Raw genomic sequence first — 15,778 nt, 5'->3', positions numbered from 1 at the left:
GCAAAAACGTAAAAAATCTTTAAAAAGTTTGACTTTCGTCGGCAAACAAGTCGGAGTTAGGTGCAAAAGATAAGAAATTATTAAGGAGTGTCCGGGAACGGACAATTGGAGAGTACTGGTGTGCAGTCGTGTGATGGTTCCATTATCTAGGAGGTGATGGCTACGACAACGTAGGTAGTTGTCGGGAACAAAAAAGGTAGTCGTTTTCGTCACCAAGTCTAGGCAGTCTGATTCTCCCCTTAATATTTTAGATGTAGCAGACATTAGATTGACATTACGCCTTATCTCGAGGGAGTTAAAGCGTAGCATACCCAGCAAAAATTTGGTTGGGTATAAAAAGGGGTAATACCCGTAAGTTTTTTTATATAAGAAACGGAGAAAAGCTTTCTGTACCTTTTCTAAAAGCAAGGTGTAGGATTTTTCATGCGGGTTCCAGATTAAAGAGCCAGATTCAATTTTACTTCTAACTAAAGCAATGTATAATAGCTGAACTACTTTGGGATCATTAAAGTTTTTTGAATTACGGATGATAAAGCCGAGTTTTTTATAACAATCTTTAGCGAGAGATGTTATATGCTCGTTGAAAGTAAGTTTAGAGTCAAACATTATGCCATTGTAATACGTTAGATTGAATTGTTAGTTTTAATTTATAAAATTGTTGATGTTATTATTTTTGCTTTTATGTAAATTCAATGTTGACGTGTAAAAGTGCCCTTGTGGCCTATTTGCTGAATAAATGTTGATATTTGATATTTGCCAAGATCTTTAACTGTGTTAACCCGGGTGAGTGGTATATGGTCTAGCAAATAATCATTATGAAATGGAGAGTGAGCACGGCTAAAAGTCATGACACTGCACTTAGATAGATTAAAGAGTGATTTGTTTTTCTTACTCCAACAGACCAGTGCATCAATGTATGGCACTATCCTTTTTCGCTATTTAGGGTTATATACTAAATTCAAGTTATTATCTTATGCACGCAGAGACTTCAAGTTTTGCCTAATAATTGTTCGGAGCAATTCTGAGCCGAGAAAGCCCTAACGCACTAGTTTCCTACCCTTGGTTAAGATACAAAATAAAATAATATTTGTCATTCGCACCATCGTTTATATTTTATCATTCTCTTAAAACTTATACATACATACATCTCACGTATGTCCATAAAACTTACTTAACATTATACTTAAATTAAAACATGACATATCGGCAGTATATCAAATACTCAACTTCATATATCTTTTTAACAGCAACTCAATTACAGAAAAAGGAATTTTACATATTGTGTGAATGCTATATGTAAAGCTTGGAGATATTAGCTTAAATCACCTTTCGTGTCACTAAAATTCTGTGCCAACTACTTCATTATAGGTTTTTAAAGTTAGACCGAAAACTCTGCTAAGATTTTGACAGCACAGACTGTGCAAGTGTTATTTATAGGTAATAATTTCATAGATGTTTGGCTTTTAAAATAACACTTGCATATGCTATCAAAATCCTGCAGACTTATCTTAGTCAAACTACCCAGCTTCCAATGTGTATGCACAGTCGCCATCAGATATATCGGAGCGGTCAAGGCGCTCACAGATATCTGAACACGCCTCTATTGTCAAGGCGTTAGAGTGCGTGTTCAGATATTATTGAGCTCCTCGGCCCGATATATCTGATGGCGAATGTACACAAGGGCGGATTATTGTTAAAATTCCAAACAAGTTTCAACCTTGTATTAATTAATGGAATCTAATGTAACATAAAAGAAATCAGGCACATCAGTTTTTCCCTTAATTTCATATTGACCTTACTCTTAAAATCTAGCTTTCGATAGTCAAAATCTATTTGTCTTTCTTGGCCGGTGGTCTAAACACCCCGACGACGACCGCATGGTCCCGCTCGTAGGGTTCTAAGGTCAACTGTTCCTGGGGTTTCAGTTTGTCCGCTTGAAGCTTCTTCACTTCGGCCGCGAACACCGCTTCGGGTTTGGCCGTTGAGTCGATACAGGAGGCCTGACGAAAGAAGGAAAATTAGTGGGAATACTAGAGAAGTTTAAGAGGTGAGAAAGAGCGGAATCCTCAGTGAGAGAGTTCTTTATCAACATGAAAGATTTAGCGTTTAGTTGTCATCATAGGATTGAAGTAATAATAACATTTCTCTGAATATCAAATTACTATATGCAAGGATTCATCCTCATCAACAATATCTGTTGTGTTCTGTTTTATATAAATATTACAGCACATTTTTACACAAATTGACTAAGCCCCACGGTAAGCTTAAGAAGGCTTGTGTTGTATATCCCAGATTAGATAGAATATCCAATTTACTACCCAATCAAAACTGAAAACAAATCATAGCAGGAGCTTTTGTACAGTCAGCCAAGAAAGTGGTCTAAAATTTTTCGACTAGCAATCAGATAGATATGTAAGATTCGTTCTAAGTTAATTAATTCTATTATAAAAATAAACAGTTTAATTTTTTTTTGATGAGTGGTTCTAACCACATTCTTGGCTGACTGCACTAAAAATGTCAGTTCATTTTAGTTAAGCGGTTTCTCTGTTCGTAGGCGCTTTTCGCTACATGTTTTTGCCGTGTTATCTATCGGTTTCGTTCGTTGCGTATGGCTCGTGCTGGGAATGAATGTGTTAAAATAGCACAAGGTCTGCTTTTGGCAAGCAAGCTCAAGGATTTACCGTTTTAACAAAGGAAAATACTATATCATCTTCCAACACAGCAGAGGAGAAACTATACACTGTATCTTTAGATATTTAAATAAAAGTAAACAAAATCTACCCTCAAATGGCTCCTTACGCCAGTTGAGGGTAGATGAAAACATTACATGACCAAATAATGTAGGTTAAAGTTCAGTACAGTGACTGATCCAGGCGGTTTTGTATTTGGTCGGTTAACCAATAAATGTTATAACTGCCTGAAAATGTACAAATTGTTTGTTTACTTTTATTTAAATGCCTAAAGATACAGACCTATAGTCTGTATCTTATAGGGTTTAAACTGGTTTTACCAAGATTCAAACTTAAAATATAAGTAAATTGACTTAAAATATAAATAAACATACCTTAATGGAAATAACAAAATGTCCTCCGTTCTTCAAAAAATGTTGAGCGTTCAAACTGACGATCCTAGCCTGGTCGGGCTGCGCCACGTCCGCGAATATCGTGTCCACCATTCCCACCAGCATTCTGAAATATGGACGTATTAGTGGTGCGGGTGATGGGGTGTGGTGGAAAATGGGAAATGTGTTGTGTAATCAGAGAGAGAGTTCAATGTTTCAACATGAAAGATTTAGAAGAACGAAATCATCATTTAGTCAGATTTTATATTAATTGTTTTTCATAATTAAATACTCTTTAGGGCAAACACATTTGACTTGGCAATGAAAACAAGCAACCTAATATTGTTATTTTCATTTGCAGCACTGTAAGTGTAATAAATTATTGTATCTTTGCCACTCGTTGCCAATTTCCTACTTGTCGCATTTGTACCGTAATGAACTATTATGGTGCTCCCACATTAGCCGACAGGGACACTATGATAGTATTGATAGTGTTTTACTATGTTGTCCCTGTCACACAATGTTATATAACATTTATTTTTATAACAGCCAATGTCGGAGCACCATTACAGCGCTATCTACTTTAGCCGTTTGTTGCTAAAATCTTTTATTGTACTTCAGCATTTTTTTTGGATATTTTTTTTCCTACATATTTTTTGTATTTCAATCTCAAACCAACCTGTATTTCAGCGGGTGCCTCGCATCTTCAATAATAGGTATAATATTAGTCCTTTTCTTGGCCACATTGATAAGATCACGACCGGATCGGTGGGAGAACTCCACAGCGTACACCAGACCTTCCTGTAATAGAAATAAGGTTCAGTTTGCGAAGTAAAAGGTGAAGTTATGTGAAGTTTTAGGGTTATCAGAAGTGGGTAAGTGGATATAGTCTTCATGAATAGGTCAGGTTAGAGGGACCACTGATCATCATTTAAGAATGTAGTTTAATTTATCATAGCAGGATGAATACTAACATACCTAATACATAATATACCTAATTACATAGTTGTACTGTAACTCAATATTTAAAAAATCGATTAGTCATTTACAAGGTACAAACTATGGTTGCAATAAATGCTATGAATATGACTAAGTTTCGTATCACTTTACACTACTTTATGTACACTATATTTGAGTAGAAACCAGATATTAAAACCAATTCTTGCAAAACATTTACTTCCTTCATATTTTAGAAATTAAATGTATACATAAGTATAGCATTAAGTTAAATTTAAATTCTCATTTTAAGTGAATAATGTATATTCTTATGAGAATAAATGTCTTATATAGTCATATGCCTTATGGGAATATAGTTCAGAGCCGGAAACCGCTACCAACTTTTAGTATGTTGTTGGGCATGGCATTGGGTCTCCAAAACTGCCGGGAGACGGCGGCGCCGGCCATCTACTTCAGCGGAATGACGTCATCAAAATGACTCCCGCTTCGTTGCGAATATTGCATACTGCACCCAAATTATGCATAGCACATACACGTGTGGGGTATTAAATGAAAGCCAATTAAATAAACTATATTTTATTTATACAAAGTGTATCAAAATATGCAACAGTTTAAGAGAAATTTACAAAATAATAAAAATTACGTAAAAAAATATTCGATTATTTGGGTTTTACAACCAAACCAAAAGTCGGACGATAAAGCAATGTACTATAGTTCGTTTTTTTTAGCATTAGAAAGAACTTCGCAGAAGTAAGCTTGTGGTTCCAAATCCGGCACTTTTAGCGGTAATAATTTGAAGTAAATTATATCTATTGACCGTGCTACATTAGATAATTCAATAATTATTAACAATTAAAGAGCCTGATAAAAACTGCACGCTTACTTCTGTGGAGTTCTTTCTAATGCTAAAAAAAACGAACTATACAACATTAAAGATGACTTCTCAAGCCATACACTGATATCAATAAAATCAAAATTGGACCAAATATGTGGAAATTATGCATCAAAATGTAGATATTCGCCCATACAAAGGCATAAAAGTTAAAAAAATCAAAATTGGTAATTTTCAGGATAATCCGCATAAGCTTCTAGTATGTTATTAGCAATATGACCTGGAGTCTAAAACTGCCGGGAGACCATCTCTGTTGTTCCTCAATTACAAATAATGACGTCATATAAATAATCACTGCCGAATTTCGTAAAATGTAAATTATAGCTATACCACGAGTCTCACATACACGTGAGTTACATGTAACGAAAGGTTATTAAATGTATTATGATTCACCTAAACATTGTTTGTAAAAAAAATGTACGGTTTCAGAGCTAGAAACAACGAAATACCACTTTTTATGGAAAAAGTAGATATGTATCAATTTTATAGCTAAACTAAAACAGTAAAAAAAATTTTGCGTATAACATTTGAAAAACTAGTTATTCAACTATATATCACAATTTAAATTTTACATTTCCGACAAAAACTGTGGAAGTTGTGGAAAAAAAACGAAAGCGCCCCAACAATTCTACCTTAATGCGCTCATATTATGCAAAGAATAGTTCTATTTATCGAGTAATAAATGAATGAACATTACATAAAATACATGAAATCGACATTTTCAAATGGAACCTTAATTAAAAAAAATAATTATTTACTTGATAAGTAAGCAAAATACTGTTTCTTTAAGTACCTAATCTCCTCCTTTCAAAGTCGGTTAAAATGTGGCTTTTGTGACCTGGGCTACAAAGACAAATAAATTGACACATTTATCAAAATCAGTTCAGTTGTTTCATGTAAAAAATACATAATTACATACGTAGATAGCAGTTCCTGCTGTAGTTGCGGTAAATATTAATATGAAATCTTATTGTCATGTCCTAACGCTACATTATTAGAGAAATGTAAAGTTACATGCCAGTAAGTAGGTACATGCCTAATACAAAATGTCTTATCGAGGTAAATGCCCTATCAGTTAGTTCACTTAATGCGATACATAATTATATAAGTATTTAAGCTTCGATTAGCCTTGTACATACATACATCACTGGCTCAGTGACCCAAAGCAAAGAGGATCTTGGCCTCTGGCACAAAAGAGCGTCACTCTGCACTATTCTGCGCCACTTCGCGCCAGTTGGGTATTCTTATAAAAGTGGAATCTTGAGTGGTACAAGGGTTTCAAGGCTGAGCTGAGAAGGCTGGCAGAATTTTCCCTCTGATCCTCCGAAATACAGGTCACCCCTCTGATCATTCGAAGCCTCCATAAGGCATCTTGCTAACTCATCGAGGCGACGCCCGCTAGGCCTGCTAACATCTACGGCCTGAGAGTTTTAACGTTAGATGCCAAGACACGCCACGCCATAATAGTAAAGGTCTAATTATTGAATTTTTATTTTTTGTCCGACTACGGCAGAATTTGCTATCTATGCGTGCATGTGTAGGTACCGTTTGCATGAAACTACTGAACTGATTTTGATAAATGAGGTGTCAATTTATTTGTCTTTGTAGCCCAGGTCACAAAAGCTACATTTTAACCGACTTTGAAAGGAGGAGATTAGGTACTTAAAGAAACAGTATTTTGCTTACTTATCAAGTAAATTATAATTTTTTTAATTATGGTTCCATTCGAAAATGTCGTTTTCATGTATTTTATGTAATGTTCATTCATTTAATACTCTATAAATAGAACTATTCTTTGCATAATATGAGCGCATTAAGGTAGAATTGTTGGGGCGCTTTAGTTTTTTTTCCACAACTTCCACAGTTTTTGTCGGAAATGTAAAATTTAAATTGTGATATATAGTTGAATAACAAGTTTTTCAAATGTTATACGCAAATTTTTTTTGACGGTTTTAGTTTAGCTATAAAATTGATACATATCTACTTTTTCCATAAAAAGTGGTATTTCGTTGTTTCTAGCTCTGAAACCGTACATTTTTTTTACAAACAATGTTTAGGTGAATCATAGTACATTTAATAACCTTTCGTTACATGTAACTCACGTGTATGTGAGACTCGTGGTATAGCTATAATTTACATTTTACGAAATTCGGCAGTGATTACTTATATGACGTCATTATTTGTAACTGAGGAACAACAGCGATGGTCTCCCGGCAGTTTTAGACTCCAGGTTATATTGCTAATAACATACTAGAAGCTTATGCGGATTATCCTGAAAATGACCAATTTTGATTTTTTTAACTTTTATGCCTTTGTATGGGCGAATATCTACATTTTGATGCATAATTTCCACATATTTGGTCCAATTTTGATTTTATTGATATCAGTGTATGGCTTGAGAAGTCATCTTTAATGTTGTAGTACATTGCTTTATCGTGCGACTTTTGGTTTGGTTGTAAAACCCAAATAATCGAATATTTTTTTACGTAATTATTATTATTTTGTAAATTTCTTCTAAACTGTTGCATATTTTGATACACTTTGTATAAATAAAATATAGTTTATTTAATTGGCTTTCATTTAATACCCCACACGTGTATGTGCTATGCATAATTTGGGTGCAGTATGCAATATTCGCAACGAAGCGGGAGTCATTTTGATGACGTCATTCCGCTGAAGTAGATGGCCGGCGCCGCCGTCTCCCGGCAGTTTTGAAGACCCAATGCCATGCCTAACAACATACTAAAAGTTGGTAGCGGTTTCCGGCTCTGAACTATCTCTGCGACCGTTTCCCATAAGGCATGGCACTAATACCATAAGTATTATCTTCTTCTATGGTTATACATTGCTCTTATAATGATTACTATCAAAAACTTTTCAACTCGTAAAGTTAATCCTGCTGAATTTCAAAAACATAAAATTTCACCAAACTATCACAACTCACCGGTCCAACAACATCGGAGACATGACTGACTGTAGTTCCACTAGCAGCCCCAAGATACAGCACCCTGGAGCCCGGAGGCATGTGTATAGCATCCACACCTCCCATGATCGCCGCTGCCAACTTTGACCTGAACGGGTTCCATACTCTGTATTCTACCTTCTCTCCGTCGGTCTGCAAAGAAGAACTTAGTTAGTGGAAGTAAAGTAGAGGGAAATAAGTGGGGGTTGGTGGGAGAATCAGAAGTGGGTAAGTGGATATAGTCTTCACGAATAGGTCAGGTTAGAGGGACCACTGATCATCATTTTCAACTAGTAGATAAAAATAGCAAGAAAATTAGTATTTTCACTCGTAAATCTGGAAAAGCCAGGTCACACATGTTGTGTATTTATGTCTTTTAGACGCACGCCATAAAAAATAAGAATTCAAAGTATTTCAATTTCAATTTATGTAGTAGTGTTTCAACAACTTCCATAATAATTGCTATTTTATTATTTTTATTACTATTTTCACAGCACCTATGTATCAGTGATATTGCACACTTATGATTAATACAAGGACAAGGCAGTTCTTTCTTTACTAAAATTCAGCTCAGAGTTTTTAAAATATAACAAGTATACAAACCTCAACAGATATCCTCTTTTCGCCATAAACTTCTGACCCCGGCACAAGGTTTCTGGTGACTAGAGCATCCTCTTTGCCTCTGGCGATGAATACTCCAGCGTGTCTGTTAAAAAAAACACTTATTAACTAAATGAACATAAGGAACACAACTGGTAATTTGATTTGCAGTTGATCAGATACAAATGTTGCTTCAAGCATTCGCTTTCAGAAGAACGAAAGTTTTGTAGAAAAACATCATTTCAAAGACTAAAGGGTGAAGTAGAGAATTGACAATTCAAGTAACTCTAAAAAAAACTAATTAATTTTATTAGCTTTTTTTAACTCATGAATTTTATCTTTATTGCAAGGTGTTTTTAATTCTAGCCCAGAGGGAGTGATAATATAACTTTCAGTTTTTAAATGTCTAAACTTGGGCTTGGTTATTTTTTTAAATACTATTCATAGATAAAAAAATATAACATCCTCCAGATATAGTCCGCTTTTTTTAGCATTAGAAAGAACTTTGCAGAAGTTCGCTTGTGGTTCTAAATCTGGCACTTTTAGCGGCAATAATTTGAAGTAAATTATATGTATTGACCATGCTACATTAGATAATTCAATAATTATTAACAATTAACGAGCCTGATAAAAACTGCACGCTTGCTTCTGCGGAGTTCTTTCTAATGCTAAAAAAAACTAACTATAGGTACCACATATGTACAAAAAAAGGACTAACCTGTGTGGCTCAATGATAACTTGCTTGCCTCCCTTGAAGCCACCGCCTCCTCTACCGCCGCCACCACGACCGCGGCCTGTCAACACAAGAAAATATTAGAACGGTAAGACCATGAGGCAAGCTGTAAGTTGGTGACGCAGCATCAGAAGTGGGTAAGTGGATATAGTCTTCACGAATAGGTCAGGTTAGAGGGACCACTGATCATCACTTTTGTGTCCTAATCCTAATGAATAGGTCATGTTTTAATATGCTTCATCTGAGGACCTTCAACATACAACTTTGTTCATTTATCTGACTCTTTTATGCTCGAATATGCATGATAAAGGCATTTCGCAACAATTCGATTTCAGCAGTAGGTCCTCAAGACTTCCGCTGAATAGTTGATAGTGACATAGTATTTGGAACATACAAAATTGTATGTTTGGTGACATAATTGATGTCAATATCGTCAATACTTGGAGAGGGTCCAACTGTTGTTTATTTCTATGGTATATCTTCAACTCCACTCAATTACCATCATATTCACACTCCATAAACTAAAGACTAGTTCATTTTTAATTTGAACACTGAAATTTAAACACTACCAGCAGCTGGAGTCTTTAGTAGCGCAGCGCCATACTAAGCTTCGTGTCATACAGTCAGCAGCAGAAGTTGCTAAGCGGGCAAGGTGTTCAAAATTACCTTGATACACTCTTATTCTCTTAACAATAAAGTCGCGTCAAAATCATTATGAACACCTGGCCCGCTTAGCAATTTCTGCTGCTAACTGTACATATTAAAATATGTAAAAAAATTCTTACCACCGCCTGCTCCTCCTCTGCCAAACCCTCTGCCTCCGCCCCTCTTCTCGAATCCCCCGCGGCCGCCGCCGCCCCCGCGACCTCCAAAGCCTCCCCTCCCACCCCCGCCCCCGCGCCCCCGGCCGCCGCCGAAACCCCCGCGGCCGCCACCACGGCCTCCGTTGAACTCTGAAACGTATCAGGTGTTGTAGTGATGTTTGAATAGGGTATGAAAGGGGGGTTTAGTGGGGTTATCAGAAGTGGGTAAGTGGATATAGTCTTCACGAATAGGTCAGGTTAGAGGGACCACTGATCATCATTTTTAGGGTTCCGTACCCAAAGGGTAAAACGGGACCCTATTACTAAGACTTCGGTGTCCGTCTGTCTGTCACCAGGCTGTATCTCACGAACCGTGATAGCTAGACAGCTGAAATTTTCACAGATGATGTATTTTTGTTGCCACTATAACAACAAATACTAAAAACAGAATAAAATAAAGATTTAAATGGAGCTCCCATACAACAAACGTGATTTTTGACCAAAGTTAAGCAACGTCGGGAGTGGTCAGTACTTGGATGGGTGACCGTTTTCTTTTTGCTTTTTTTTAAATTTTTTTTTCATTTTGGTACGGAACCCTTCGTGCGCGAGTCCGACTCGCACTTGCCCGGTTTTTTTGTCATTGTAATGACACTGTGTTGACAGCTAAATGCATTACCTATTTATATACATTGTGCTAAATGTTCAGGCTTTATTATATTAAAAACATTCAGTAATTTTTATCTGATGTTTACATTTCCTTAATTTACAATGGCTTATTTCTAAACACTTAGTTTAACATTTCTTTCAATAACCACATTTCAAAAGCCCCCTAAGGCTCCAATATAGAGCAAATACGGGAAGCCTGTAGGAAAGGAATGGCAGCTCTAAATGTACATAACAAGGATTGTTAAACTTTAGGCACTGGTCCCACCGCGAGCTAGTAAGCTATGAGCTATCGGCTATAAACGTGAACAAAAGATAAGCACTCCCGTGTAAATAAAAGAGACACGGCGATATTTACAGGTCACCGCTGGGCGAGTAACTATAAATATCGCCGTGTCTCTTTTATTTACACGGGAGTGATTATCTTTTGTTCATGTTTATAGCCGATAGCTCATAGCTTACTAGCTCGCAGTGGGACCAGTGCCTAAAGCCCAAAGAAAGCTTTGAAAGCAAAATTGGATCTTAATTGAATAGCCTTAAAGGTAAATTATGTCATGTTAAAATGTATTGTTTTTTTGACTGGAGCTAAGGGGCTATTCATAAATTACGTCATTTCAAATTGTCTCACATTTTGCTTAATGAGAGTGAGATACCATGATATTGGTGGACACTACACTAGAACTCAATCAACAATGGCTGTAAATTTAAATAGAACTAAATCACGTTCTCATACTTGTATTAATTTAAGCAGCATGGCTAAAAGTATTAAAAATATTATGTAAATTAAAAAATGTTATGTCACAGGATAACTATGGAATGCAAGAAATATTGAACTAAAATTACTGGATTAAGACCACCACATGCATACTACATTTGTAGACATGGGTGTTATATCAGAGGGGCAACTACGAAAACCGAAATTCATAAATTTCGTGGATATTTCGCTTTTACTCCAATGAATGCGTAATTAGAGTGACAAAGATGCCTGTAATTTGCGAACTTCGATTTTCGCGGATATTGCCTTGTTGTACCGAAACTAGAAAACGAGGTTATGTTTGCTTGTATGGGCGATAAGATCATGAGACGCCTATCAAGCATGCCTACACGTGGGGTTAAAGAAATAACCGAATAAAGAATATAACACCGTAATTAAACAGTTATCATAATAAAGATGTAAAGTTAATGGCAACGTGGACTACCTTGTGGTTATTTTATACAAAAAATCAAACAAATGCTGCGAATATAATCCAAACCTAACCTAAAATACCACATGTGATATTTCATATTTAATGCGAAGTTAGAGAGTAAGTATTCATTATAAGCTGTTTTAGGTGTAATAACATATAAATTGATACAGTAAAATACTGAATAAACGTAAAAACGTGCTAGTTATCTGGACGCAAAAATCGATCTTACATGTCAATGCGAAGATGTAATAAATATCTTACCTGGTTTGCCCATTTGAAACTCAGGAACTTATTATTAAAAATCCAATGTTTTATTCTTTTTTGACTATCTATACACAAAAATAAACTTTATTTTCTTCATAAACCACGCGAGCCCATGACGCCGGTGTGCACTTGACGGAAGTGAGGCCATTTTGATTCTGCGTAGAGTTGGGAGCGTAAAAAAAACTTTTGACATTGTTGGTGTTGCCATATTACTTTCTTAAATATTGCTAAAATTTCGTTTCACGAAATTACGTAATCCAGTTACTGAAGTTGGAATGTAAATACGACGTTGATAACGATCACTTCACTAAAGGACTTGAAATTGCACAGCAAACTCTCCATCTCAAGGATTTTCTATATAAATACTTGAAACTAACAATCGTTGATAAACAAGGACCAATCACTTTCATGCTGATCTAATTCTGCTGTCCGTTTCCTGCCACGTACTTGTTTATTACGTTACCCCCTGGTTCATATAAATATAAATGTTCTAATATGTAAACTCCAGTAATCTTTAGTGATCTATAATGGAGGCATCCACTTTTAGTAAGGTTTCGTTTACCGATTTCAAATGGCTCAATGAACCGAAACACTGGAAAGCTAACAAGGACGTGCTCGAATTTTCTACTGATAATAAAACTGACTTTTGGCAGAAAACTTTTTACGGTTTCGCTTTTAATACTGGACATCTGTATGGAGTGGAAATAAAAGATGACTTCACTTTGGAGGTACAGTAATTAATACAGTAAACCATATTTATTTTAATAGGCGTTAGCTTTCTTTTCCTCTGCCACTATTAATCTAAAGGAGTGGTCCTACACGAGGTTTACTTTCTCCCCACATCTCGCCCACTCTAACATTTTAGTGAAATTTGTTTATTGAAAATAAATGTTAAATACTTCACAAAAACAGTATTACTTTTTAAATAGGTATATTTCATGGTGTCTCAAGTCTCAATTAGTGATTTTCTGATTTTTTATTATTACAAAATATTGGCAACAATTGTTTTTATAGCGGTATTTTTTAAACAACCTGCGTACAGAAAGGCACCTTGAACGGTGTATGAGAAATACAAGTTTTTCTTTGCTAATTTTGTTATGCACCTTACAGTTTGCACGTATCCTAAACTGCACTCGTTTCAGGTTTGCGTCGAAGCAAATTTCAAAACTCTCTACGATCAAGCGGGTCTCATGATCTACATAGATGAGCACCATTGGTTAAAGGCTGGTATCGAGTATAACGACGGGCAGCCTATGATCGGAAGCGTCCTTACCAATGGAGTTTCGGACTGGGCTACTGGTATGTGTTAGAGTTAGACTAAGAAAAGTCTGCAACAATTTTGATAGCATACGCAGTGCAAGTGTTATTTATATGTCATAATTTCATAGAAGTTTGACGTTTAAAATAACTACCCGATCCCAACAAAGTTTTCTTGCCAGACTATATTTACCTATGATGATTTTGAAGTCATGGACTCACGTAAAAGTAACTTAAACTCACAAAAAGATTACGTCGAACTTGTAGACTCTGTGCGGATAGAGAAGAGTTTTGAAATGTATGAGATCCAATACATTCTACGACGACTCTTCTTTTTCCACACAGACTCTTGAGTTATACAAAACTTCAAATTTCACAATTTCGCTAATTTTTTTCAGGCATATTTCCTGGCAACCCCAACAAATTCTACCTCCGCCTCACCCGCCTCCGCGACGCTGTATGTGTCAAATATTCCATAGACAACCAAATTTGGACTTTACTCAGACTTTGCCCGTTTCCTACAGCCAGCAAGTATTTTGTTGGACCCATGGCATGCACGCCGCAAAGGGAAGGGTTGGAAGTTAAATTTAGTAATATTAGTATTAGTAAACCGGCGGATGATATTTTACATTCAAATTAACGTATTCAAAAATGGCGAAATCGCCTTAACTTGCACTGAAGCCAGATTTGTACAGTCAGCAGTAGAGTTGCTAAGCGGGCAATGTAGTAATAAATATTAGTACTGACTGTACTAATATTTTCGCAGACATTTTGGAAACCACTTCATGACTTCAAGGTTTGTTAATAGTTTGTTATTGCGTTGCATCGATGCGTCGATTTGACATACTGCGGAATGAGATGATAGAGATGCAAATAGTGCAACCTATACTCTGTATCTTTAGGTATTTAAATAAAAGTAAACATAATCTACCCTCAAAATGGCTCCTTAAGCTAGTTGAGGGTAGATGAAAACATTACATGATCAAATAATGTAGGTTAAAGTCAGGTAGTTCAGTAACTGATCCAAGCGTTTTTGTATTTGGTTGGTTAACCAATAAATGTTATAACTACCCGTACAAATTCATTGTTTACTTTTATTTAATACCTAAAGATACAGTCGATACAGACTATAATAACAAACCATAAAGTGAAAAGGAATTATTGTTTCATATAAATATATCACTGCATATAATTTACATACCATTCAAATACATATGTTGACCTTAAATAAAACAATTATATTGAAAAAGTATTTATTCCTTCTTTACAGTCCTTACGACCTTATTGTCTTATTTTACGTGGAATGTAAACGACAGACAACACAGAGCGACTACCGCTAAAACCGAAATTCGCAAATTGTGGGGATCTTTATCTTTTACTCCAACGAAGGCGTAATTAGAGTGACAGAGAAAAATCCCCGCAATTTGCGTACTTCGATTTTCGCGGTTATAGCCCAGGATCAAAAATATTATATATACCTACGAGGAATTTTATTTCTGTATAATTTCGTACCTTGTCAGAGTAACAATATGAAATGGTACAGAAAATAAATTTTTTGACTGTACATTTATCCTTGTATTTCGACACTACTTTAAAAATCTCGTATCTTACATTGCTACTCAAAGTTGGAATGCAGTAACTCTGTATGCATCTAATCTAATACATAGTTTTTATTTTTGATTGAACCAGATAAGTTGTTTTGAAAGTAGTGACATATTACATGTATTTCTTTTACATATTCTATATATGTATGTATGTATGTATGTGTTCCTAACTAATATTTACCATTTACTGTGACTTCTATAAAAATATTTCTTTTACGTTTATTTGGTAGTGACCAGCAATATGGTTATAGGTACTCGTATTTTAAAAATGTATATATTTTCATAATAATTGTTCTGAGATCGACAAATGTCCTGTGTTGATGGTACTTGTATTTGTTCCTTAATTTTAATAGCCTTATCCTTGTTATAAAGGGTGAGTGATATAGTATTTGGCCACTCCATATTAAAGCAGTAAGAAACAGGCCAATTACTACGGACGGGTCAATAACTAAATCACCTAACCCCAACATCTACTACAATCCTACAAGTATATGTTCATATCTCTTAGATTAGCAAGCGTTCACAGGCTACGGTCATCACTTACCAACAGGTTTACCTATTTAGCGGCTAACCACATTAAGTATAACTTTATGCTGCTCACTACCTATACCTACTTAACATAACTTACATTCTAAATATGAAATGCTCTGTTATAACCGATTCTACGAGTAACTAAATAAATGGCGAAGCATAACTATTACATTTATCACAATCAAACTAACAAACGATACATATTCATAATTATTACACCATTGACGTATATCTCAGGACTGGCTTACGGGCAATAAGAATGGG

The 15,778-nt window shown here is 35.5% G+C and overlaps 2 protein-coding genes across 3 annotated transcripts; one reads left to right on the top strand and one right to left on the bottom strand.

Annotated features, from left to right (window-relative positions):
- Positions 1-1,086: 1,086 nt before the first annotated feature.
- Positions 1,087-12,278, bottom strand: LOC134675898 (rRNA 2'-O-methyltransferase fibrillarin). 2 transcript variants are annotated; one of them, XR_010099818.1, is made up of 9 exons: positions 12,120-12,278; positions 9,991-10,158; positions 9,191-9,266; positions 8,476-8,578; positions 7,855-8,025; positions 3,741-3,862; positions 3,065-3,188; positions 1,414-2,000; positions 1,087-1,326 (listed from the first exon to the last, which is right to left on the bottom strand). XR_010099818.1 is itself a non-coding variant. In XM_063534235.1 (8 exons), the coding sequence occupies exons 1-8, from the start codon at positions 12,130-12,132 to the stop codon at positions 1,830-1,832; spliced, it is 948 nt and encodes a 315-aa protein (XP_063390305.1). In that variant the 5' UTR covers positions 12,133-12,278; the 3' UTR covers positions 1,087-1,829. The 2 variants fall into 2 exon arrangements, 1 of the variants encoding a protein (XP_063390305.1); XM_063534235.1 differs by having other exon boundaries at positions 1,087-2,000.
- Positions 12,279-12,616: 338 nt separating this feature from the next.
- Positions 12,617-15,725, top strand: LOC134675905 (uncharacterized). The gene is made up of 3 exons (XM_063534243.1): positions 12,617-12,850; positions 13,265-13,421; positions 13,778-15,725. The coding sequence occupies exons 1-3, from the start codon at positions 12,650-12,652 to the stop codon at positions 14,017-14,019; spliced, it is 600 nt and encodes a 199-aa protein (XP_063390313.1). The 5' UTR covers positions 12,617-12,649; the 3' UTR covers positions 14,020-15,725.
- Positions 15,726-15,778: the final 53 nt, after the last annotated feature.

The sequence above is a fragment of the Cydia fagiglandana genome, chromosome 23 (genome assembly GCF_963556715.1).
Source record: "Cydia fagiglandana chromosome 23, ilCydFagi1.1, whole genome shotgun sequence".
In the NCBI taxonomy this organism is placed as follows: domain Eukaryota; kingdom Metazoa; phylum Arthropoda; class Insecta; order Lepidoptera; family Tortricidae; genus Cydia; species Cydia fagiglandana.
The sequence above is the reverse complement of the archived record's forward strand: the minus strand, read 5'-3'. Positions and strand labels throughout refer to the sequence as shown.